This window comes from Pygocentrus nattereri, chromosome 22, assembly GCF_015220715.1.
Source record: "Pygocentrus nattereri isolate fPygNat1 chromosome 22, fPygNat1.pri, whole genome shotgun sequence".
NCBI classification, from domain to species: domain Eukaryota; kingdom Metazoa; phylum Chordata; class Actinopteri; order Characiformes; family Serrasalmidae; genus Pygocentrus; species Pygocentrus nattereri.
In genome coordinates, this window is record NC_051232.1 from 33,306,066 (window position 1) to 33,333,267 (window position 27,202).

At 44.0% G+C, this 27,202-nt stretch overlaps 1 protein-coding gene across 2 annotated transcripts in view; it reads left to right on the top strand.

Moving 5' to 3' along the window:
- Positions 1–27,202, top strand: part of LOC108414040 (serine/threonine-protein kinase MARK1-like) — a 97,872-nt gene that overhangs the window by 39,364 nt on the left and 31,306 nt on the right. For both annotated transcript variants that reach the window (XM_017686808.2, XM_017686809.2), the window contains exons 4-7: positions 20,725–20,773; positions 21,182–21,247; positions 23,076–23,146; positions 27,017–27,073. In XM_017686808.2, the coding sequence (XP_017542297.1) occupies positions 20,725–20,773; positions 21,182–21,247; positions 23,076–23,146; positions 27,017–27,073 (243 nt within the window). The remainder of the gene's footprint in view (positions 1–20,724; positions 20,774–21,181; positions 21,248–23,075; positions 23,147–27,016; positions 27,074–27,202) is intronic.

The following is a 27,202-nucleotide window of genomic DNA, read 5'->3' on the forward strand; positions in this document are numbered from 1 at the left end:
TCCTGGGCCCACACTCGTTCATCCCTGAGACCGTCTTACAGTTCTCTGAGTCATGAGAGTGGTGATGAGCACACGGTTGGCTCTCCAGACCTACGAAAACAGATTTCCAACTACTACATATCACAGAGACAGGTTTTAATGGTTATTCTTTCCCATCAGGAATGAAGTTCTTTGGGCTAATCCGGCGCCAAAAGTAGTTACAGTGAAAGTGTGAATATAAGAAACTAAAATGATGAACACTCGCTTTTGAGCTGTACACTGATAACAAGCTGAGTGGTCTTTAGCCTGGAGGACACATTTACAGAAAAATGTTAAGTGATGATTTGCCGGACCACAGGTCACAGGTTTCCACTTCGCCTCAGTCCATTTTAAATGAGCTCGGGCCCAGAGAAGGTGGCAGCGTTTCTGGATCCTGTTTATATTTGGGTTCTTCTTTGTGTTTTAGAGTTTAACAGCGTTTGTGGATGCAGTGATGAACTGTGTTCATAGACAGTGGTTTTCAGAAGTGTTTCTGAGCCCATGCAGTGATTTCCACTACAGAATCATGTCTGTTTTTAATGCAGTGCTGCCTGAGGGCCCAAAGATCACGGCCAGCAGATCCTGGTGTTCAGCCTCGTCCCTCACAGACAGAGATTTCTCCAGATTCTCTGAGTCTTTAATGATATTCTGCACCGTAGACGATGGAAAGCAGAAGCTCTTTGCTGTTTTATGTTGAGATCGTTCTTCTTGAGCTGTTGCTCTATTTGATGGTGCAGTCTTTCACAGAGTGGTGACCCCTCCTCCTCTACTTCTGAAAGACTCCGCCTCCTTTGAGACGCTCTTTTTGTACTTTATCATGTTTCTGACCTGTTGCCAATCAACCACCAGGTGTTTTGTTGTGCATTGTACAAGTTTACCCCTCTTTTGTTGCCCCCATCCCAACTGTTTTTGGCAAATATTTTTCAGGAAAAAAATTCAACTTTTCAGTTTCAACATTTGATACGTCGTCTTTGTACTGTTTGCACATCATTGCATTTCCAGCGTCTCAACTTTTTTGAAAGTGGGGTTGTAGTTGTAGTTATTTGGCAAACGTCTGACAAAGTAATTAAGGCAAAGTCCACTGATTTTTCAAGACATTGGGGTCATTCAGAATGGTTTGTTGTGCAGCGGAGCATTGCAGAGAAACCTACTGACTCTGATTCCTTGACGATGACGTGGAACGTAACTACGTGCTACGTTTCTTCTGCTGGTGTGTGTTAGAAATGGCTTGGTGGTGTCGATCATGGGTGTCAGCTTCCTCTTCGCAGACACCAATACTGTACATACATTTCCTGTGCTTTCCGTAAACTGCCCAAAGGCGTCTGCAGCATATTTGGGTGCTGCTTTAGAAACAACACGATATGCTCTGGTGATATAAACATGGTAAATTTCGTTCTTTAGACCTCTGACCGATCAGGCGTAACATTCTGACCACCTCCTTGTTTCTGCGCTCCTTAATCATTTTATCAGCTCCACTTACTATATGGGCGCACTTTGCAGCTTTGCTGTTCCTGATCCACTCAGACCAGCGCAACACACACTAACACACCACCACCACGTCAGTGTTACTGCAGTGCTGAGAATGACCCACCACCCAAACAGTACCTGCTCTGTGAGGGTCCATGGGGGTTCTGACCACTGAAGAACAGAGTATCAGAGAAACAGATGGACTACAGTCTGTAACTGTAGAGCTACAGAGTGGAGCTGATAAAGTGGACAGTGAGCGGAGAAACGAGGAGGTGGTCAGAACGCTACGCCTGATCAGTGTATAGTTCTGTAATGCACAGCGTACACGCAGCGAAACCAGCCGTGACAACTGAACTCCGAAGAGTCTAAGCTCATAAAGGCCTGTGCGCATCATGTACAGCTATTTGGCTCAGCAAGGCCACTTATGCTACAGTAGTTCAAATGGAGACACGGAGACGGTAATGCATTGTGCATCACGGCCTCTCCCGTCTGCCCTCGACTCACGTATTGATCCTCTATAGCTGAAAAGCCTGAGCTCACTCATGCGCATGCCGCATACCAGTCCCTGCATCTCCCCACCGGCTCTCTCAACCCAAAGGCCACATCACAGCACATTAATCACGAACGCCACACACGGCCTGCCGTCCCCGAGGTGTTGGCCCTGTTTGCAAAACCGTGTTTGACTTCTTTAAAATTTGGACGGGAATCTGCAACCAGTTCCTCTGAGGCTGACACACCTATCGAAGCTCAGCTGCTCGGACGGCTGCTGACTCACGGCCTCGCCGCGAGGGTAAAGCGAAGGGTAAGCAGGGGGACGGGAGGGGCGGGGTGGGGCGGGGTGGGGTGGGGTGGGGGGGTACTGCGCTTAGTGGTGCTCGTGAGGTTGTGTGAGGGCAGAACGAAGGTGGAGTGGACAGGCCCCGAAATCTGGGCCTATTTACAGAGGTGGCGTATCGGTGTTTAAGTGTCGGTTGTTTGTTTGTTGGTTGTTTGTCTTCTTTACATGTTTGTTTGTTTGTTTGTTTGTTTATGTGTGTATTTTGTCATGAGCTGTAATGGAGGACAAATACATGTTCGGTTCTACACTTTTATGAAAACGGTTCTTCATAGTATAGAATAAGGTTCTATATAGAACCATGAACACTCAAAGAGCACAGAGCCATAATGGAAGACAAATATGTTAGGTTCCCCACTTTTGCATAGATGGTTCTTCAGGGTTTTTTTAGTAAAGAAAATGATTCTATCTAGAACCATGAACACTCAAAGAAGAAAATGGTTCTATATAGAATCATGACCACTCAACAAACCTTCTACACACTTAAAAATGATGGTTCTTCAAGGGTTCTTCAGTAAAGAACATGTTCTATATAGAACCATAAACACTCAAAGAAGAAAATGGTTCTATATAGAATCATGACCACTCAAGAAACACTCTACACACATAAACAGTATGGTTCTTCAAAGGTTCTTTAGTAAAGAAAATGGTTCTATGTAGAACCACAAACACTCAAAGAAGAAAATGGTGCTAATAGAACCATGAACACTTAACAGACCCTTTAAAATGATGGTTCTCCAAGGGTTCCTTGGTAAAGAAAATGGATCTATATAGAACAATGAACACTCAGTGAGCACAGAGCCATAATGGAAGACAAATATGTTAGGTTCTCCACTTTTGCAAAGATGGTTCTCTAAGGGTTCTTTAGTAAAGAACATGTTCTATATAGAGCCATTAACAATCAAGGAACCCTCTACACACTTAAAATTATGATGCTTTAAGAATTCTTTAGTAAAGAAAATGGTTCTATGTAGAACCACAAAGACTCAAAGAAGAAAATGGTGCTAATAGAACCATGAACACTTAGCAGGCCCTCTACACACATTAATATGGTGGTTCTGCAAGGGTTCCTTAGAAAAGAAAATCGATCTATATTTAAAAATGAACACTCAATAAACACAGAGCCATAATGGAAGACAAATATGTTAGGTTCTCCACTTTTGCAAAGATCTTTGATATAGAGCCATTAACACTCAAAGAACCCTCTACACACTCAGAATGATGGTGCTTTAAGAGTTCTTTAGTAAAGAAAATGGTTCTATATAAAATCATGAACGTTCAAAGAACCCTTTACACAATTAAAATAACGGTGCTTCAAGGGTTGAGGTTCGAGTTTAGTAAAGAAAATGGTTCTATATAGAGCCATAACCACGCAAAGAACCATCTACACACTTGAAAAATGGTGGTTCTTCAAGTATTTCTTACTAAAGAAAATGGTTCTACCTAGAACCATAAACACTCAACGAACCCTCTACACACTTATAAATGATGATGCTTCAAGGGTTTTTAGTAAAGAAAATGGTTCTATGCAGAACCATGAACACTCAAAGAACTTTTTAATCATGCAAAAGTTTCTGTGAGTGTTCATGGTTCTATATAGAACCATTTTCTTCTCTTAAGAACACTTGAAGAACCATAATTAAGAGTTTACATGATTGAAAGGTTGTTTGCATGGTGAAAGGGTTCTTCAGATTAATGGAGAATGTGCTGTAGATGGTTCTATATAGAACCTTTCTGAAAAGAGGCTGCACTGCTGTAATGAAACGACTGCGTTTTAGTGATTTTCCAGCGTTTGTAGCCCTTCAGGAATGAGTGTTATGTTTGTCCATAATGCCAATCCAGATAGATTCGGTATGGATGTTGTTTTTAGTGCAGCTCAGGTGTTTGTTGTTTGGCGTGAGCTCTTGGGACAGCAGGTTCATGTTCCTGAACAGACTGGTGAGGGAACAATGGAGTGTTAAAGGCAGAACCGTCAGTGGTCTGATCATAATTCAATTAAACGTGTTTCTCTGACCAAAGACACGACTGATTGTGAAAAGCCCGGCATTTGATGCTCAGCACTATATAGCCAGAAGTTTTCCCTCCCCCATCCAAATCACTGAATTCAGGTGTTCCAGTCTCTTCCATGGCCACAGGTGTATAAAGCCGAGCCCCTAGGCCTGCAGACTGCTTCTACAGACATTAGTGAAAGAATGGGTCGCTCTCAGGAGCTCAGTGAATTCCAGCGTGGTGCCGTGATCGGACGCCACCTGTGCAGCAAGTCCAGTCGGGAAATTTCCTCACTACTAAATATTCCACAGTTCACTGTCAGTGGGATTATAACAAAGTGGAAGCGATTGGGAACGACAGCAACTCAGCCACGAAGTGGTCGGCCACGTAAAATGACAGAGCGGTCAGCGGATGCTGAGGGGCATAGTGCGCAGAGGTCACCGACTTTCTGCAGAGTCAATCACTACAGACCTCCAAACTTCATGTAGCCTTCAGATCAGCTCAAGAACAGCGTAGAGAGCTTCATGGAATGGGTTTCCATGGCCGAGCAGCTGCATCCAAGCCTTAGATCACCAAGCGCAGTGCAAAGCGTGGAATGCAGTGGAGTAAAGCGCCGCCACTGGACTCCGTCTGGAAATCCAATGGACAGGTCTTGGTTTGGCGGTTGCCAGGAGACGGTACTTGTCTGACTGCATTGTGCTGAGTGTAAAGTTTGGTGGAGGGGGCATCATGGTGTGGGGGTGTTTTTCAGGAGTTGAGCTCGGCCCCTTATTTCCAGTGAAAGGAACTCTTAAATGAATTACAGTGGAGACTGTGAGCCAGGCCTTCTCGTCCAATATCAGTGTCTGATTCCCATAAACACTCCTAACCCTTGTGGAAAGCCTTCCCAGAAGAGCTGAAGCTGTTATAGCTGCAAAGGGTGGGCCGACGCATAAGCTGGACGTCCGTCCCACCGCCGTCTTTTAAAGACCAGAGCATGAACTTCGTCTCCTCTGCAGACCAGTTTCTGCTCCGCCGTGTTGAACGGTATAAACTCTCACTGTGACGCGACGCACATGCAGAACGGACTTAAACTTCCCGATAGGGAATGTAATCGGATTCAGGCGTTTACACGGATATTATTCTTCTATTTAACAGATTATTTACAGGATTACCCACCTTGATCAGTCGGATAGAAGCTGTATTCTGACTGGCCTCGGACTAAACTATTCCGATTGAGGTGTTTACATGGACGTACTCTATTCCAACAGAGCTATTAGTCAGATTATTAACGGGTTATCCGCGTCTTTATGGACCTGCTTTGTGCACTGGTGTGCAGCCATGTTGGAACAGGAAGGGGCCGTCCCCAAACTGTTCCCACAAAGTTGGGAGCGTGAAATTGTCCAAAATCTCTTGGTGCTGAAGCTTTAAGAGTTCCTTTCACTGGAACTAAGGGGCCGAGTCCAACTCCTGAAAAACAACCCCACACCATGATCCCCCCTCCACCAAACTTTACACTCGGCACAATGCAGTCAGACAAGTACCGTCTCCTGGCAACCGCCAAACCCAGAGTTGTCCAACGAATTGGCAGATGGATCCATTCCATGAAGCTCTCTACGCTGTTCCTGAGCTGATCTGAAGGCCACATGAATTTTGGAGGTCTGTAGTGATTGACTCTGCAGCTTTTAAGGGGCTTGCAGTGGCTCTGCCCTACATCCACGTACAAAAGCTCAGTTTCTGCATTTCTCGAACCCCCAGTTCTCCCCAGTTTCTTCAGAAATGCTGCCCTGATGTGTGTTTGTGTGTGTGTGCGTGGTCACATGAAACCCTGGGTCTGCCATCTGGCCCCTTTGGACGATGTGCTTGGCACCTGGCGAAAGATCACTTACCACTACAAACAGAGCCTGAGTCCTAGTCACCGCAGTGTGGACCTGTGCTTGGCCCCCAGCTAGGAAGAGCTTTCATTAAGCAAGAATGTCGCTCAGACTGTGATCAAACTGAACGGGACTCTGGGTAAAAGTCATTGACCACCCACCGTTTATTCAAAACAATCATAAGTCAGTACGTTATTCATTTTCAGGGTGTGTTTGAGAAGATTAGATGGAATCCACTTGGATGAGGAGAAAGTCAAAGAAGCAGGAGCTTCCAGAACCGCCCCGATCAGATGGACCGCTAGTAGAGAGTAAGGAGAAAATCTCCACCCACTCCAGAGTTCAGACCTTTACAGCATAATGTTTGGGATTATGTGGATGACGAGAGGCAGAACAGTAATGATAAAGTACTATAAAGCAGACAGTTCTGGTCCTAAAATCTGATTGGCTGGGCTGATCATCGTAATATCCACGATACACACCTGTGACCGCCTCACAGCGTCTCTGTGTCACTTCACCACAGCACGAAAAACCCTTGTGCTGCTAATGGAATAATCTCTGCCTCTCATGCTGCTCACGAGGAGCACCGAGTGTACCGATGAAGTAAGAACCCGTTTTCTGTTTAAACTGAGGGGCTGACAACTTATGTTGTTATCTAGAACTGGGCTGGTCAACTAGCTAACAGGCTAAAAGAGCCAACAGCCTGAACAGCTCCAACATTAATATCACGGCTTGAGTTAAAGCACTTAGTGTGATTTACTGTAAAACTCCAGTATAAAAGTCTAAGAACTGTCCCCTGAATGTCTTTCACACTTCAAATGTTGTAGATCAACATGTAGATGTAGCTGTAGCTGTTGATGTAGATGTTGATGTAGCTGTAGACATTGATGTAGATGTTGATGTAGCTGTAGATGTAGATGTTGATACTGATATTAAAGTTGATGTAGATGTTGATGTAGACGTTGATGTTGTTGTAGCTGTAGATGTAGCTGTAGATGTTGATGTTGATATTGATGTAGCTGTCGATGTTGATTTAGACGTAGATGTTGATTTAGACGTAGATGTTGATTTAGACATAGATGTTGATGTAGCTGTAGATGTACATGTTGATGTAGCTATAGATGTAGATGTTGATGTGCTGTAGATGTTAATGTAGATGTTGATGTAGATGTTGATGTTGATGTAGATGTTGATGTTGATGTGCTGTAGATGTTGATGTGCTGTAGATGTTAATGTAGATGTTAATGTAGATGTTAATGTTGATGTAGATGTTGATGTTGATGTGCTGTAGATGTTGATGTAGCTGTAGATGTTGATGTTGATATTGATGTAGCTGTTGATGTTGATTTAGACGTAGATTTTGATGTAGCTGTAGATGTAGATGTTGATGTAGCTATAGATGTAGATGTTGATGTGCTGTAGATGTTAATGTTGATGTAGATGTTGATGTAGCTGTAGATGTTGAAGTAGCTGTAGATGTTGACGTTGATGTTGATGTAGCTGTAGATGTAGATGTTGAAGTAGCTGTAGATGTTGACGTTGATGTTGAAGTAGCTGTAGATGTTGATGTTGATGTAGCTGTAGATGTTGATGTTGATGTAGCTGTAGATGTTGATGTACTAAACAGTGACCGTTTTAAAGGTTTTGTGACTTTTACTTCTCCTCACATGGGAGGACAGTATATAAAAAGGGTTATGATTCCTATGTTCATGACATTTATGTGCAGAAACCGTCAAATTAAAGCCACGTTTCAGTCCATGACTGCATGCATACTGCACAACAAGACTAGATACAGATTTTCCATCCACTATAAAGAATATTTCCACTTTTAATGCTGTATTTTTTAGATAGTGTTATCCGACACTCCGCTGTGAGCCAATACAGATATTTAACTTAATCTTAATTTATATAATTTACCACCCGTGTAAAAGTAAACAAGCCATTAAGATGATGTGGGTTGTTTTATCGTTGACTGTGGCCTCCTGCATTCAGAGGTAGAAGAAGGCAACACTTCCCCGTTATCATCCTCCGAGGTTTAGGAATTTCAGCGCTGGACTGCCACCTTTGTTCTGCTCAAATCCCTCGCTGTGGCTTTAATCCTGCACACAGCAGAGAATCATGATGAAATCCTATCATAATACGGCAGGTAGTGGAGGTCAGACAGGACCAGAACGGGAACCGTGAATAAAGAAGGAGGACGGCTGGGAGTTCATCTGCATATGTATGTATAACTTCCTCCCAAATCAGACAGTTTGGTGCTGTCTCCTGCTGTTGCCTATGTGCTGTATGTGTATTTTGACGGGACTCTCAGGTCGAACCCAGCTAGTGAGAAAATGTCACCAAAACCAATTTTAACCTCCTACGCTCCAGGGTGTATTTTGGTTTTTACATTTGAATTTAAATGACCAAATTGTAAGGCAAATTATTCAGTAAGTGCATGAAATAAATGTACGTGCTTATTTTATTTATTTTTTTGTAAAAGTTCCCTCAAATGAACAGAAAATGTGTTTTATGATCTACACATATTGCTAGACTATATTGCCAAAAGTATTCGTTTCTCTGTCTTCACACACATAGGAACTTGAGTGACATCCCATTCTTAATCTGTAGGGTTTAATATGATGTACTTTCACTGGAACTAAGGGGCCGAGCCCAACTCCTGAAAACACCCCCACACCATGATCCCCCCTCCACCAAACTTTACACTCGGCACAATGCAGTCAGACAAGTACCGTCTCCTGGCAACCGTCAAACCCAGACTCGTCCGTCGGATTTCCAGACGGAGAAGCGTGATTGGTCACTCCAGAGAACACGCCTCCACCGCTCTAGAGTCCAGTGGCGGCGCTTTACTCCACTGCATTCCACGCTTTGCACTGCGCTTGGTGATGTAAGGCTTGGATGCAGCTGCTCGGCCATGGAAACCCATTCCATGAAGCTCTCTACGCTGTTCTTGAGCTGATCTGAAGGCCACATGAAGTTTGGAGGTCTGTAGTGATTGACTCTGCAGAAAGTCGGTGACCTCTGCGCACTATGCCCCTCAGCATCCGCTGACCGCTCTGTCATTTTACGTGGCCGACCACTTCGTGGCTGAGCTGCTGTCGTTCCCAATCGCTTCCACTTTGTTATAATCCCACTGACAGTTGACTGTGGAATATTTAGTAGTGAGGAAATTTCACGACTGGACTTGCTGCACAGGTGGCGTCCGATCACGGTACCACGCTGGAATTCACTGAGCTCCTGAGAGCGACCCATTCTTTCACTAATGTCTGTAGAAGCAGTCTGCACCAGGGGACCAAGGACCGAGCTGAAAAGCTTACTTTAAAAAAGTAGCTGGTTGAAGGCCACTGAAAAGCGGCCAGCTTAGCAGAGCTTTGAGTTGGTCGTGTGTTATATTGTTTATTTGTTGTGTGATTAAAGAACATATGGTTGCTGTGACACTGATTCCTGCCTCCCCTGTCCTCCTTGAGCCTGGGCAGCACATGCCATGCTACAGTGGACAATGAGTGTAGAAACAGGTCATAATGTTATGCCTGATCAGTGTGCAAGTTCGTGCCATCTTAATAAAGGCTTTTATTAGCCAACGTGTGTATCAGTTGGTCCGTGGTTTAAAAGCTATGTGTCCCGGTGCCGTGATGATTAAGCTTTTGCGTGAGATTTCTTCCTTTTCCCTTACGTGAATAGATCCAGCGTGCAGCTCCTGCCTTGCATGCTCTCAGCCCTGTCTGTAGCGCGCTGATGTTTTTAGGAATATCGTTCTAAAAATAGTCTCCTGGCTCCCACGGAGCTTCACGCCACCATAAGCCTGCTGCTTTACAGTGTTCACCTCCTACAGCGACTCTGCCTCCCAACACAATGACAAACTTGAGCAAACTCCGCCGTGAGATGGTAATATTTAAAGAAGGGTTAAGTGATGGCGAGGAGCACTTTATAGGTGAAGCTTCAGTAACGTTTCAATCGTAGGCCAACGTTAAATCATTTCCGTATGATGGCCAATATGAAGATCCTATGGGTTTCTCATAAAAGCACCAAGAATTTTCCTGAAGAGTTGAAAGCTTGCTCGTTTTAGAGAGAGTTGACCATTTTGTGTTTTCATGTTTTCATTCATAACTCGGCATGAAAACTGTAAAACATAAAACATAAACTGTATAGTCAAAGAACGCTTTCTTCTTCTTCTTCTTCTTCTTCTTCTTCTTCGTCTTCTTCTTCTTTCGGCTGCTCCCTTTAGGGGTCGCCACAGCGGATCATCTGCCTCCATCTTGCCCTATCCTCTGCCTCCTCTACTTTTACACCAACCATCTCCATGTCCACCTTCACTACATCCATAAACCTTCTCTGAGGTCTACGTCTTCTCCTTCTGCCCGGCAGCTCCATCTCCAACATTCTTTGACCAATATCTCCACTATTCCTCCTCAACACATGTCCAAACCATCTCAACCTGGCCTCTCTGGCTTTATCTCCAAACTGCTCCACCTTCACTGTCCCTCTGATCTGCTCGTTTCTAATCTTGTCCAGCCTGGTCACTCCCAACGAAAATCTCAGCATCTTCATCTCCGCCACCTCCAGCTCAGCCTCCTGTCTTTTAGACAGAGCCACAGTCTCCAAACCAAACATCATATCATGACGCTTTGCATGATTAAATAGCTTTAGATAGATGGAGAATGTGCTGTAGATAGTTCTATGTAGAATCTTTTTGGAAAGGGCTCACTTCCAAGGGCAACACTTTTGGGTGCCATATATAACCATTTTAAGAGCGTAGGTTTTCAGAATTTCACCCCACCTTCGATGTATGTCTTCAGAGGGTGTTGCGGGTGTTCCTTGTCTTTAAATCCCACTGTGGCGTCGCCTTAAGACATGATTTTTCTTGTTGACTAGACTGTCCCATAAAACCATTTGGCAATTCCCAGAATCAGTCAGAAAAAGCACTGTTTAACTAACAAATCTCGTTTTTGACAGTCATGATTATTGGCTATCAGAATGTTCAGCTCTCTAAAATTGGTAATTGTGTAGGCATGTTCATATCGGCTGGTCTCACTGAATCTGCCAGGTCTGTGAATAAACAGATGAGCTCTGGCTTTTTGGAGCAGGAGCATGGCTCGACTGCTAGCCCAGGCCATTTCAGTGGACACCTAGGACAAATGACCCCAAAATTACCGGACAGGTCATGTACAAAGTCCGTTTTTGCGGAGTTTAGCAAATCCTTATAGAAGAAGGTGCGACTGTAGCGCTGTCGGTCAGACGTCTTTCGTTATCATCACCTGACCTAATTATTTTTCATCAGACTCAGTTTCACAGCTAAATCGTGGATTCAGTCACGTTTGCAGAAACGTAGACGATTTGAAGCAGAGGGAAACTGCTCAATGAAATGATGCACAGTCAGAAGCCCACCCGCTTTCCGTTTCAGCCAATGGCAGACGGCCGCCCGAGGGGGGGGTGCTCCTCTAATGGCTGCAGTTTTGCCCTTCTTGTGCCTGTCTCTCCCCATTAGCCCACCAGACAGCAACAGCCACAGTCACAGGCCTTGGGTGCCTTTGCTAGGGTGGGATTTCGGCTCTGGGTTAGAGTGTCTGCCAAGCGAATGCATCTACATGACTGTAAAGTTACTTTCCCCACTGCTCTGCTCATTGAGAAAAGTAATGACTAAATGGAAGTAGTTTCTTCGTCACAGAGGAAGACGATGCTGTAGCTCACAGAGACCTGGCTAGAGAATCTAGTGCTTTCGCTTGTGGTTATTATGGTATTATCATGATTTTCCACTGCATATTCAACAGGAAACCGCCAGAGCTTACAGTGCTACTTCTAGTTCGAGAGAGAGTTGATTCACAATTTAATTGTCCTTTTTTTAGTGGTTTTAAGGTTAACCTCTAGTTTTTAAACGCCCAGGTCCGTCTGTGAGACTACCCTGAGGCTCGTCTACTCGTGTGCTGTTGCTGTGGCTGTATTCCTTTCTTCAAATAGACCTTTTGAAATGACAAGTTCCTTTGATGTCTCTCTTAATAAAAGTTATTTCCAGCTACCACCATGGTGGGAATCTGTCTCACACCATTTCCTACCCTTTCATTTACGGGCAAAACACACAGCAGACGGGAACAATATATGCAAATTAGCTAATGTCAGTACTGGACGACACCAGTAGACCGCAGTGGACGGTTCTCGTGGGAGAGCAGTGGATAAATCTGTGACCTGCTAACTAATAAAAATGCTGCAAACAAAGTTGTTCCCTTCTTCCCGCCTCTGGAGTTCCCCTCGAAACAAGACGCATCAAGATATAAACAAGAAAGGGCTAAACTTTCTAGAACCCTGAATGTTCTATGTAGACCCTTTTTGAAAAGGGGTTCTTCTATTGTAACAATCTTGGCTTCGTGACAATAGACTAACCCTTTTGGGTGCTGTATAGAACCCTTTTTCAAAAGGGTTCTGTACTGAACCATGTACACCACATTCATCAGTCTCAAGAAACCTTTCATCATGCAAAGAACCCTTTAATCATGCAAAGGGTTCTTTGAGAGTCCGTGGCTCCATACAAAGCCATTTTCTTTTCTGTAACTTTCCTTGAAGAACCCAAAATGGTTCTTCTATTGTAATAAGCTTGATGTCGTAACAATAGAAAAACCCTTTTGGGTGCTATATAGAACCCTTTTCAAAAAAGCTCTATATAGAACCTACAGAATCTACAGCTCATTGTCCATCTAAAGGACACTTAATGCAGAGAACCTTTTTATCATTGAAAGGCTTCTTTGAATGTTCATGGTTCTATGTGGAAGCATTTTCTTTGGTGAAGTACCCATGAAGAACCTAAAAGGGATGCTTGACATCGTGACAATAGATGAACCCTTTTTGGTTCCATACAGATCCCTTTTTCAAAATAGTTCTGAATAGAATCATCTGCACCACATTCTCCATCAGTCTCAAGAACCCTTTCATCATTCAAAGAACCCTTTAATCATGCAATGTGTACTTTGAGTGTCCATGGTTCCATATAAAACCATTTTCTTTACCAAAAAGCCCTTAAAGAACCTAAGAGGGTTATTCTGCTGTAACAAGCTTGAAATGATAAAAACAGAAGAACCCTTTGGGGTTCTTCCAAAAGGTTCTATATTAAACCATCTACACCACATTCTGCATCCATCTCAAGACCCCTTTCTTGATGCAAAGAACCCTTTAATCATGCAAAGGGTTCCTTGAGTGTTTGTGATTCTGTATAGAAACATTTTCTTTACTAAAGAACCCTTGAAGAGCTGGAAAAGCCCCTTAAACCCCCTTTCTTCCCCGTTCTGATGCTCGGTCTGCACTTCAGCAAGTCGTCTTGACCACCTCTACACTCCTAAATGCAGTGAGCTGCGGCTGCGTGATTGGCTGATCAGCTGTTTGTGTTAACAATCAACTGAACACCCTAATAAAGTGGCCAGTGAGTGTTTTTCACACTTTGAATATTTGTGACTTTGTGGCCCTCAGAGTTTGTGGCCCCCCAGAGAGACACATGCACTCTCTGCCTGTCTCTCTCTCCCGGTCTGTGTGTTCATCATCATGAAAGCCCTGCGTCTAATGACCGCACCTGCTGAGCCAGGACAGAAACACCCTCTGAAGGTAGTTTTAAATGTTTAGTGACATTTCATTAATTAAGAGGAATCTGATGACTCGGTGCTCCTGGGTAGCTGTATGTAGGTCACTGGTGCAGCCTGGACTCCAGCGTGTGTGTATAAGAGAGAGAGAGACAGGGAGATTTGCGCGCCCGCTGTGTGTGTTTATCAGGGTCGACCTCTTTTTGCTTTACACCCATTGTGCGTGTTCACCATGCGGACGGAGCCGTGTTTGAACGGACTTGCGCTGTCTAATTGTAAATTGTGTCTAATCAATAGCCTGAAGATAGAAGGATACCAGTGGAAGTGTACGGGGGTCAGTGACATCACATGCAGCTTTAGAGTCCGAATAACTGGACGTCACATTGTACGACCGGGCATCCCATAAATAATCATCACATTAAATTCTACACCGCAGTGAATAGATTCTTGCACATTAAATAAGGAATTTGCTAAAAGAGAGGATTAAAAATCGGTTCTGTGTGTTTTTATGTTTTTACTCGAGGTGCTGTTGTTAATTTGAAGGGCTCTAATAACTGGCCTGCCACTTGCAGTGATTTCTAAATGTGAATCTTCAGAAAAAAAGAGTGTGACGCTGGGTGTGTGTGTGTGTGTGTGTGTGTGTGTGTGTGTGTGTGTGTGTGTGTGTGTGTGTGCGCGCCTTGTAAACAGCCTGTCATTCACATGACTCAGAGGGTTATTCATAGACTTGTACCCTGTAGCTTTGTTTGTGTTTGTGTGTGGTGGACGAGTTGCTCCGCGGCGCGTCCACAAATTCGAAATGACTGTTACAGGGCTGGGCGATAAAACGATAGCGATATTTATATTTATCGCCATATAACTTGCAATAAATGTTCGATATGTAAGCGATCTGGGGGTCTTGACCACCAAACTATATTTTTTTCAATGGTATTAAAGAATTACCAATATATAATATCTGTAAATACAGTGATTAACAGGAGTATCGTTTAAAATGTTATAGTTATATATATATATATATATATATATATATATATCTTCCACCCAGTGACTGCTGGGATAGGCTCCAGCACCCCCCGCGACCCTGACGGAGAAGCGGCTTGGAAAATGGATGGATATATATATATATATATATGTGTGTGTGTGTGTGTGTGTGTGTGTGTATATATATATATATATATATATATAAATAAGATAAGATAATCCTTTATTAGTCCCACAGCAGGGAAATTCGCAGTATATATATATATATATACAGAATATTATGGTGCCAGTTATTAAAAAAAAGAACTTGTTAGTTAGATGAGAGGTTTTTGTGCCTGGAGGCTCTTTACGATGTTCAAGGCTGTTTCTATCAAGGCAACGGGAAGATGTTATGTAGAACTTTAGGCTCCATTAAGTCTGCGCATCACAACACACACACACACACACATACGCACACACAGGCACCCACCTTTCATCTCAATTGATTATACTTCATCTTTAGCTTTATGTGGTATAAGAATCAGACATTACACTGTTCTCAGGTGTATTACAGTGTGTGTTTCCTGAGTGTGCAGTCGGGTCGTTCATCTCTGCAGGTCCTGACAGTGAGCGCTCGTCTCTCTGGCGAATGCTGATGGGGTGAAGGTCACTTCAGATGCGCAGGGTTGTTATACATTCTTTTGGTAGAACCTTAGCAGGCAGTTCGGGCAGGAGCACAGAGAGTTGGGACTTGGAGAGATGAGCGGGAACACTTTGTCTTGGGAGACGGGAGAAAGAGCGAACCAGCGAGTCCACGCTCAGGTTTACTGGGGTGATGGGGCCCTGAAGGCTCTCCTTCATCATCATAAAAACTGTCCAGCGTTTTTTCCCAGGAAACTTGCAGAACTCCTTTTGGACTCAGGTTGGGTTTTTTTTCACACCACAACGGACAATTTTTCCATTTTCGCAATCTTACAGATATAATAGACGAGTCTCACACTTGTTGTATTTCCTACTGCCAGGAAAGTGATGCTACTGTGAAGTGCGCCAAGAGAGGGCGCCCTTCGGAGTTTTTCAACATGATTAGAGAGGGAGGGGTGGACGAGTCAAATGAGTTGCCAAATACATTCTAGCAAGTCATACAGAGGTATATGTTCCCTGCCTGAGTGGAGCGACCGGCGAACTCTTCTCCTGTGACGAGATCGGTGGCGTAACTGTGTCCTACAGTGAACTCACCTCTTTCCGTACATCCTAACCAGTTTAGCAGCGTTCAGTCACGTCTGCTCCTCTCAGCTACAGCCCTGTTACAGCACTCAGTCATATTGTAGTCATTAGTGCATTCACAAGCAACAGAAGTGACAGAAAGAAGTGGGTTCATGCAAATTTCAGCACTGATTTAAATGAAAGTAAACTGAGGAAGCTGTGAGGCACTGGAGAGTGGGAGAACCCTGGTTTCCCAGACTGGCTGCTTTTAGCACCTGGCTAACCTGAGTCAGTGTCACTCACACAGCACAGCGAACTGATGATGCTGTAGATCAAACAAGACACAAAAACACAGATTTCAGTTTAAACGTCCCTAAAAAGGAGGTTCATACTGCAGTCAATGCTTTTACCCAGCGAGCGCCAGATATACTGCGGTTCACCCCTAAAACCACTACGACCGTACAGAGAAACCCAGTCTGCCAGCTGGTGTCTGAACACGGTGATGCGCTCTGATTGACCATATTTTAGATTCTTCTTAAGCAGTTTTGTTTAAGAAGGTTTGTAAGCTGCTTGAAAAGATCAGAGCATTTTTGATCGTTAGCGTAACCTTGACTCTTGGAACATTTACATTTGATTAAATCCTTCTCGATTACGTTAAACAAAAGGAAGAAAACGAAGCAAATAAACAGAAATTGGTGACATGATGCCTTTAATCCGCTGTGCTTTGTGAATGATTCGCCTGCAAGACGCGGCAGAAGCCGGAAACGACTGCACTGCACTGTGTAGTTCAGTGTTTCTCGCTCGTTCAGCTCCAGAAGGGATTAATCAGCTAGTAATATCCGATACTTTCACCAGGGAAACCGCAGTTACGTAGTGCGGAGAACCAGCAGAGCTTACGGAATCACGTCTGTGGAAACACGACGTCGTTCTCCGTCCCGCGACATTCAGTCTGATATTTAACGTCTGCGTTTCTCCATTCAGAGAGTAAAGCAGTACCGGTGGTCTGCAGCTCCGTTAGGGGGACGACTGTTCATCTCTCGGCTGTTAACATCAGCTAAAGTTCTCTAAAGCTTAATGAGCCGATGCCGTTTACCTCCTGTGATCACAGTGTGTTTTCTCCTCTTTATGCAGCACCATGGGATCCTTAACCCCCCCACCACCCTGTAAAGAGCCTGTGGGCTTCTGTGCTTTTAAGTGCTATGAGTCTCCTGAATAGGGAGAGGGGCTGAGTATGAGATCAATATATCAGGAAAACACACTTTTGGTAGCTTTTCCTTCCGTTTAAGTGGGACCAGGTGTTCAGGGGGAAACCGTACAAGGATCACAGCCTGTTTTATCGACTTTGTCCAGGTAACGTTTTTCTCTTCCAAAGTAAGGAGAGTTCTTTTAGATATCTTTCATGTCTATTTGCGTTCATGCAGAGCAGTGAAGCCAGAAATCCGGTGCCAGATATGGGAAATAAGAGAAAACACACTGGCCTGAAGCCGGAGGATATTTGAAAATGGCCAAAGCGAATGAACCCTGTTACTACTCGGTCAGTTGCTGAGATTTTGTCCTGACCAAATTGTTTGTGGATGACATTTTTAGGACAAGCTGTGCAGTGACGTCATTGCAGTTGTGTGTGTGTGTGTGTGTGTGTGTGTGTGTGTGTGTGTGTGTGTGTGTGTGTTCAGCTGCAGTGGCGGAGTCTGCAGGTCTCTGTCAGAGAATGTGTAATTCCACTCCTTATCTGCGTACCGCAGGAATTAGAGCCCGCATCCCATAGGATCCTGCTGCTCCACTGAGGCCTGATCCCCACATGTTTTGTCACTAATCCCGTTCTGCTGATGAGCTGAGCCTACCGGTCTTGGATCTCCACACTGTGGCTCACCTAATGTTGGCTTCCGTTTTGGGCCAAGCTCGTTTTGGGCCAGCCTCTGAGTCAGCTCCCTGCTCGCTCGAAGAGGCAGCGTTCTCTGCATCTTTCGTAGGGATGCTGATGGCATAAGCAAGCAAAAGTTCTAAGAGCATAGTTTGATGTAAGGCTGCGAAGACTATTTAACCAAATTTATTATTAACCCCCCCACACACACCTTTTCTCCTCACCCCCACAGCCCCCCACCCCCCGTCATGCAGTGCTGCCAAGCTGGGGGTCAATGCAAGTCACTGTGTTTTCAGACTGAGACTTATTTGACCCCTGACTTTGCTTTGAAGAGAACAAGGGCTAGAGGATGACCAACACAATCTGCAAGCTGTGCAGCAGAAGATGAGCTTTACATCTACAAGGTGGACCAATAAGGAAGGAGGGTCTAATAGAGTGGACAGTGAGTGGACACAGTGTTTAAAAGCTCCAGCAGCACGGCTGTGTCTGATCCACTCAGACCAGCACAACACACACTGACACACCACCACCATGTCAGTTTTACTGCGGTGCTGAGTGAATGTGTGTGTGTGTGTGTGTGTGTGTGTGTGTGTGTGTGTTTAATGGCCTCTGGCTGTTGAAGGAGGTGGTTCTTGGCCATGTTAAGTGACAAAACCCACTGGATTCTCCGTGATAGGCGTACGATTGTTAATAAGGGTTCTAATTTGAGCCGATACCTCGCCCGGTGCAGTCCAAAGAAAAATGAACTGTGGTCACTCGCTGCATCGCCCATCACTGACCGTTCTAACAACACCAGCAACTGCTTGTGTTACCAGATTGTGTGGGATTGGCATTTGATGTACCTTTCTATAAAAATATTTATTTATTAATGAGGTTTTTTTATCTTGTTGTACTGAAAATACATTTCATTAAAACTCACAAATACAAAGCAAAATAAATTAGTAGAACTTCACAATCACAAAAAAGCAGGCATTTCTTATCCTAACGGAATATTTGAGTATTCGGTGTAATATCTGATATTAGAAGTGTTCATGCATGCGTGTCTATGTGGGCGTTTGTGCTGTGGTTTATGAGTTACTGAGCTGTGATCTGGATGCTGAAATGAGATTTTCTGTGTATTTTTTATTTTTTTATTCTGTCATTTCTGGTGGCAAACTCAGCAAATCTCTGGGCCGGTGTTAGTATTTCATTTTTACTCAACGTTTTGACCTGAACTCAAACCTGCAGCAGCAAAATGGGCATTAATACTTATTCCAAAATGATTCTAAATAAAAAACTATCGGAATAGGATACGTCCATGTAAACACCTCAATCGGAATAGAGTAGTCCGATTGAGGCCATTCAGATTACGGTTTCTATCCGATTGAACGAGGAGGCTAAACCTCTAAATGATCCGTTAAATAGAAGAATAATATCCGTGTAAACGCCTGAATCCGATTATGTGTCTCAGAGCACGATGTCTTCCTTTATAAGTGCATGTGAAGGACGTTTCTCGGAGCCGGACAGATAAACACCCTGAATCTGACGTCTTCAGTTCCGATTTGAGACGCTTTCATATGTGAGACCGAAATCCGAACCGAATCCGATCTGCAGCGATGCGACTCGGTCTGAACAGCCAGAATTCCGAACAGCCGGAATTCTTGCGGCTTTTACGTCAATCAAATGCGACATTCGTCATAATTTCTCGCTGCTGAGACTCAGAAACATTTAGGCTGATGTTTCTGTACAAAAATCAGAAGAGACTCATCGCAGCCGCTCCGTGTTTGAAGAGGTTTTGAAAGAAATGTCCGAACGCGGCTGCAGGAGAACGCGGCTGCAGGAGAACGCGGCTGCAGGAGAACGAGGCTGCAGGATAACGCGGCTGCAGGAGAACGAGGCTGCAGGAGAACGCGGCTGCAGGAGAACGCGGCTGCAGGAGAACGCGGCTGCAGGAGAACGAGGCTGCAGGAGAACGAGGCTGCAGGAGAACGCGGCTGCAGGAGAACGAGGCTGCAGGAGAACGAGGCTGCAGGAGAACGCGGCTGCAGGAGAACGCGGCTGCAGGAGAACGAGGCTGCAGGAGAACGCGGCTGCAGGAGAACGAGGCTGCAGGAGAACGCGGCTGCAGGAGAACGAGGCTGCAGGAGAACGCGGCTGCAGGAGAACGCGGCTGCAGGAGAACGCGGCTGCAGGAGAACGCGGCTGCAGGAGAACGAGGCTGCAGGAGAACGAGGCTGCAGGAGAACGCGGCTGCAGGAGAACGCGGCTGCAGGAGAATGAGGCTGCAGGAGAACGCGGCTGCAGAAGAACGCGGCTGGAGCGTCAAAGAACAGTTAAAAGTCTGAAAGCGAAGTTTTTAAAGAATTCAAGGACACGAATCAAAGAAGTGACCACGCCCTTTTTATGGTTCAGTCACGTTCTGGGTGATGATCCCAGCTGTCAGTCAGTGAAGCTTCATGGTGGCTCCTGTGATGCTGGTGAAGATGAAGCTGATCTTGACTGGCGTTGGTTGGCGGTTGTGATTGTTTACCTCTGGATGAGCTGAGACGCAGCGTGACGCTCTGTTTGCGCGTGAGGGTCAGTTTAGGAGCTGATCTGTTCAGACTGATGTCGCGTATAAATCACGTTTAAAGTATAACGTGGACAGCCAACCAGAAAAAATCAGATTTGGAGAGAAGATCAGATTTGGGCTACTTTTACCGGCTGTGTGAACGAAGCCTATGTTGCACTGCATGCTGGGGACTGTAGTGCATCTCAGGGTGCAGGCTCAGTAGGACTGTCTCACGGGCCTGACTTGTGCTTGACTCATCATTTTGAGTTGATTAATGAACAGTCAGTGAAAATCAGCGGCGCGGTCTGAAATGAGTTGTGAAACTTTGTTTTTGAACATGAACACGCTTGAGGGAACATTACCATGAGATGTTGTTTCCATCCCTTATTGATAACCTTTCATTTCAGCCAGGAGTGACCACAGCAGTAATTTTTCATTGTTTCCTTCAACAGCTCTTTAGAGAAGTCCGAATAATGAAGATCTTAAATCATCCCAATATCGGTATGTGCCTGTTTATTGGATTTTATCTTTTAAAAGCCTGAAGTTGAGGTCTAGTAAAAAACGTTGTAATACAATGTTAATGGTGCTGTTGTCAGAAGAAAACCTCGTATCTCCGTTTTTGGTCGTTTTTGCCATGGTTTAAAAATGCCTGTTGTTCTTTACATTGTGTGCAAATTGTATGATGAATGGACCAAAGGAAATGACAAGTCGGCAGTTTGTTTGCCCAAAATGCCCGTCACTGCTCTTAATTACCCAATTAATTAATTAATGAATTGTTGTGGTGCTGTTGTCTTAATCTGATTATATTAACATTTCGTGAAGTGATTAGCTTCCAGTGAGTGTTCTGTGCTCCAGCACGTTCTCAGTGCGGTGCTGTTTGTAATCATGTCGTCTTTTTTTCACTTGCAGTTAAGTTGTTTGAAGTAATAGAGACGGAGAAGACGCTGTATTTAGTGATGGAATATGCCAGCGGAGGTGAGTTCGTTCAGTTACTGTCTTAAATGATGTCTTTCATAAGTCTGACAGCCCTGCAAACGACAGGACACGACATAGAATTAACCATTAAAACTAAGACCGGAACTATTTATTTTAACAATGTACGCTCACCGGCCACTTTATTAGGCCAGTTGCTCAGTTGCTTGTATGCATTTGTATGCAACTCACTGCATTTAGGCGTGTAGAGGTGGTCAAGACGACTTGCTGAAGTGCAGACCGAGCATCAGAACGGGGAAGAAAGGGGATTTAAGGGACTTTGAACGTGGCGTGGTTGTTGGTGCCAGACGGGCTGGTCTGAGTATTTCAGAAACTCCTGATCTGCTGGGATTTTCACACACAACCATCTCTAGGGTTCACAGAGAACGGTCAGAAAAAGAGGAAACATCCAGTGAGCGGTCAGTTGTGTGGACGAAAATGCCTTGTTGATGTGAGAGGTCAGAGGAGAACGGGCAGACTGGTTCCAGATGATAGAAAGGCAGCAGGAACTCAAATAACCAACCAGAATCTCTGAGGAACGTTTCCAACACCTTGTTGAAAGTCTGCCACGAAGAATTCAGACCGTTCTGAAGGGAAAAGGGGGTCCAACCTTTTACTAGCAACTAAATTAGGTACCTAATAAAGTGGCCGGTGAGTGTATAACTTGAACCTCTACACTCTTAAAACATGGTTCTTTAGTAAAGAAAATGGTTCTATATAGAGATATAAACACTCAGAACCCTTTGCGTGATTCAGATGCTCTTTGCATCATTGAAGGGTTCTGCAGATTGATGGACAGTGAGCATGAATGTGCTATAGACAGTTCTGTATAGAAGCTTTTTGAAAAGCTTGACGCTGTAACAACAGAAGAACCCTTGTGTTTTTATATAGAACCATATACAGCACATTCTCCATCAATCTGAAGAATTCTCTCTTTGAGTGCTCACGGTTCGATATTCGTTTTTGAAAAGGGTTCTTAATAGCACATAAAAGGGTTCTTCTGCTGTACCAAGCTTGACACCGTAACAATAGAAAAACCCTTTTGGGTGTTATATAGAACCAGTTTCAAAACGGTTCTATATAGAACCATCTACAGCACATTCAACATCAGTCCGAAGAACCTTTTCACGAGGCAAAGAACCCTTTAATCATGCAGTGATTCAAGGTTCTGTATGGAACATTTTTGAAAAGGGTTATTCTGTTGTTACAAGCTTGATACCATAACATTAGAAGAACCCTTTTGGGTGCTTTATAGAGCCATTTTCAAAATGGTTCTTCATAGAACTCTGTATATGAGTGCTCGTGGTTCCATATAGACCCATTTCTTTACTAAAGAACCTTTGAAAACACCACGTTTTTTGAGTGTAGATGAAACACTGTCAGAGCTCTGCTCAGATCCAGATCCCAGATGTTCCGTGTGTGGTTCTGGTCTTTTTTGGAAACACCGTGGAAGTGCAGGTTTTTAGGTGTTCTGATGAAAAACGCCCTTTGGTTTCGCTGCTGTCGGAAGAAAACCTGGTATCTCCATTTCTGCCGTTTTTCAGGTTTTGACATGGTTTGGAAATACGCATAGTGCCGTATGTTGTATGTAAATTCTGTGATGATTGGACCAAAAGAAATGACCTAAAATGACTTGGAAAGATGTCTGGTTCCATTGACTTCCATTAAAAGTAGACTGTGTTTTCACCTTCTCCTGTAAAGTTACAATTTTGGAGATAGGAGGTTTTGATCCGGCAGCCGCGGTCACATTTGCAGGTCACAAATGTGGTGGTGTTAAATTTTTCTCATGCTTTTAATTTGACGCTCATATAAAACCATCTCTTCTTTGTAGGTGAGGTGTTTGATTACTTGGTGGCTCACGGCAGGATGAAAGAGAAGGAAGCCCGAGCAAAGTTTCGGCAGGTAAAGCATCACCAACCTACAGTTAGGTCACCACACCTTAGCTCCTTAGACTGGGGGTCTCAAACTACCAGCGCACAAACCACATCCAGCCCACCAGGCAGCTTCATATGGCTCATCATAGATGTACAGTTTATCCTTCAGTCCCTCCTGCAAATCCTGGTTTTGTTTTGTTTTGTTTTGTTTTGTTTTGTTTGTTTGTTTGTTTGTTTTCTGCAGCGAACTCACAAACTCCTTACAGTTAAATGCTTGATTCAACTTATTTTACTACACTCTTGAAATGATGGTTCTTCAGTAGTTCCTTATTAAAGAAAATGGTTCTATGTAGAGCTATAAACACTTAAAGAACCCTTTGCATTCTTGCATTGTGAAAAGGTTCTTCAGAATGATGGAGAATGTGCTGTAGATGGTTCTATATAGAACCTTTTTGTATGTCTGTTGTTATAAGGTCAAGCTTATATAGAACTGTATAGAACTCTAGGTTGTATATAGAACCATCTACGCACATTTTCTATCAATCAAAATGGTTCTGTATAGCACCCAAAAGCTTGACATCGTATCAATAGAAGAACCTTTTTGAGGGTTTTCAGAAAAGGCCCTACATAGAACCATCTGCAGCACATTCTCCATCAATCTGAAGAAAATTACCGTATTTAATCGTGCAGAGGGGTTCATGGTTCTATATGGAACCATTTTCTTTGCTAAGGAACCCTTGAAGAACCGTCTTTTTTGAGAGTGTATATCTACTATATATATTTATAATAAAAATAATTATTATAATAATAGCAGTGGTGGTTTGTGGTTATGGTGGGATTTTTACTACACACTAAGTTGTGCACCAATCACTGTATATGTAATTAATTAATTGACCCTTATTAGTCCCACAACGGGGAAATTTCACCTCCGCATTTAACCCATCCGTGAAGTGAAACACCACATACACACTAGTGAACACACACACTAGGGGGCAGTGAGCACACTTGCCCAGAGCGGTGGGCAGCCCAGTCCGCAGCGCCCGGGGAGCAGTTGGGGGTTAGGTGTCTTGCTCAAGGACACCTCAGTCATGGACTGTCGGCTCTGGGGATTGAACCGGCGACCTTCCGGTCTCGAGGCTGGATCCCTGACCTCCAGCCCACGACTGCCCCTGTAATGTAGTTACAGCTCGTATGAGAAATAAAATATATAATTTTCTCATATTTTAGTTTGCAGTATTAATTATTATTTTAGTTTGACAGGGACAATACAGATAACGATTGTGATGTGTACACAGCACCTAGCTGCAGCCCCTCAGATCACCTGGGGAAAAGACCACCTGGCTGATGGCCCACAGGAGATTCTGTGAATCCCTCCACCAAATTCATACAGTTCAAATGAAATACGGGACTTTTTTTTTTCTTCAGCCACCCCTTTGGAAAAGGCCACCTGGCAAGTGGCCCCCAGGTGATTTGAGTTTGAGACCCCTGCTTTAGACTGACACCTAGTGGTGCAGAGGTAAATTTACAAGTTAAAGATCTTCTAAATGGTCATTTACATCATCCGTCAGCTTCAGCTGCTGTAACTGCTTCTCCTGGTGCTCCACGGCTGCTCTGTCTGCTGTGACTCAGAGGAAACGTGAGTCAGCGCGTAACCGGCGTGTCAGCGTGAGCCGCGTGTGAACCTGCTGCTGACAGGCAGCGTCTCGGCCTGATTAGCTTTAATAAGGACAGTGAATCAGAGAGGTGGTGGCGTGTGTGTGTGTGTGTGTGTGTGTGTGTGTGTGTGTGTGTGTGTGTGTGTCCACCGCACGTCGCCTCCCTCACACTCTAATGCTGCACTTCTGCTGCACTGCGTAGACCAGCAGCTGCTCTCTGTGACTTTAGCTCGTCCTGCCTCACCTTTCCCGCGCAGCCCACCCTTTTCCAGGTTTTGAATACAGGCCACTGTTTCCTCAGACAGACAGACAGACGTCCTAGGCTTATTGCCGTTTTAAATAAAGGATGAAAATCATTTTGAGACCTTTGTCATTGTTGTATATGGATGATTCTACCAAACTGGTTTAAAGTCTAAAATGAAAACACATTTTTTGAACTGATTTGGCCTTCAGACTGAAATCCTTATGCCGTGAGTGACTCTGTACCTTAATTATTATTTCATTTATTTAACAAAATGATTGAACGTTCCATTATGGCGCTTTCAAAACAATCATAACTCCACCCAGCCTTATGTTGCAGTGCTGACTGTTTCGGTCGTGAGAATTGTAGGTTGGTTTGAGTAGAACTCAGAAACCCTACCCAGTACATGACCAGCAAACACAGCGATGAGTAGCTAGACGCACATAAAATCGTCATATCTTTCATTAAAACACAGAAACAGTTTATTTTACTGCAGATCATGTGTTTCAGTCGTGACAGTTACTAAAGTTCCACCCTGATTTCCAGACTTCGGGACACATTTGCTTCAAAGCAATGGGCTCTGACTGCTCACCATGTGGCCACAAGGGACAGGGATGCAGCCTCACTTCCGGCTCTAAAATACTGGGGCGTGCTAAAATAAGGCTCCGCCTGCTGACTAAAGCTCTTCGTTTCAGGGGTGACATGGTAGTTTTGGTAGTTTCATCAAGATCACTTTAAAACGCCTCCTTATAGGGCCCCATCAACGATGATTATATATCAGTTATGCGTTGGGTTTAAATGGATCATAGCGAACTACATTACATCCACATTTCAGAGTCTAATATCCGACTTTTTCCTCCTACATTTTGAGAAATCTGTCGTTCCTTTTGGTTTCTGTGTGTATAAAAACGTAACATGTCAAAACGAAAGAAGCGCAAAGCCAGAGCACCAATCAGGGCCCAGCGGTCACTTTGTTTAGAGCTGGTTTTGACCTGTTGGTCATACCGACCCAGTGCAGCACGCGGTTCAACGTCAGCGCAGCAGCGTAAAACTTTGGGAGAGTCTGTTCAACATAAATGATGAACTAACCTAACTTTGTGTAAATAGAGCTCAATATAGAAATATGTCCACATATGCAGTCGAGACTGACGCGGCTTTTTTCTGAATTTCTACAAACACCAGTTCATTTTATAGTAAATGAGTTTGGGCTGGTTTATGTTTATGAACAGACGCCTACAGATCAACATAGTAAAGGAGCTCATCTGTGATCCTGAGTTTAAAGCCAGTTTTTATTCAACTTAAACTTGGAACTAAGTTGTAAATAAATCTGAAACTGAAACTTTGCTTGTGTGTAAAAAGTGATTTCAGAGCCACTCGGTTCTCCCTGATGGAAACTGTTTACCTTCAGTGTTTTGTGCTTCTGATCATTTTAATAGACGTCAGCGTCACTAATTAATGACGTTCTATTAAAAGACTGGTTTACCAAGAGAGACGCTGGAGGACTTTCACCTGAAATGAGTTCATGAAGCCAGTCTGGTTATAAAAATGATAACAGGACATCAGAGCCAGAATTCCTCTTTTAGTACTTTTACTTTATACTTAAGTACATTTGAAGGGAAATACTTTAGTACTTTTACTCCAGTGGAGGTCTAAAGGAGGAACTTCTACTTTTACTGGAGGAATATTTTACCTTGGGTATCTAATTTAACTCAAACAAAGTTTAAACTCTGGAACTGATTAAGGTTGACAGTGAAAACATCTGCTCTACACCAATTATTAACGAATGTTTTGTGGTGCAAAGTTTGCATGGCTAGCTGATTGGCGCACTATGGCTGTCCACTCCTCACCGTCTCCTCCTCCCCTTGTACTGCGAGTGGCCAGTGTGACGTATAACCAAGTGGCAAGTCAAAGCTGGAGAAGTTTTATAAGGTTATAAAAGTGCTGAAACATGTCCCTGAGATAGTCTTCAGAACGTTACATGCAGGTATCTGCTGTTTTTCAGATTGTGTCTGCAGTGCAGTACTGCCATCAGAAGAAAATTGTACATAGGGACCTCAAGGTAAGTTTGCTGGTTGAGTTTAGTATCAAAAGCTACTAGACTTAGAGGTTTATATACGTTGATGTACGCCTGTATATAGAGTGTCTACACCTTTTCAGACGCTGTTCAGAATAAGTCATTCTAGACAGG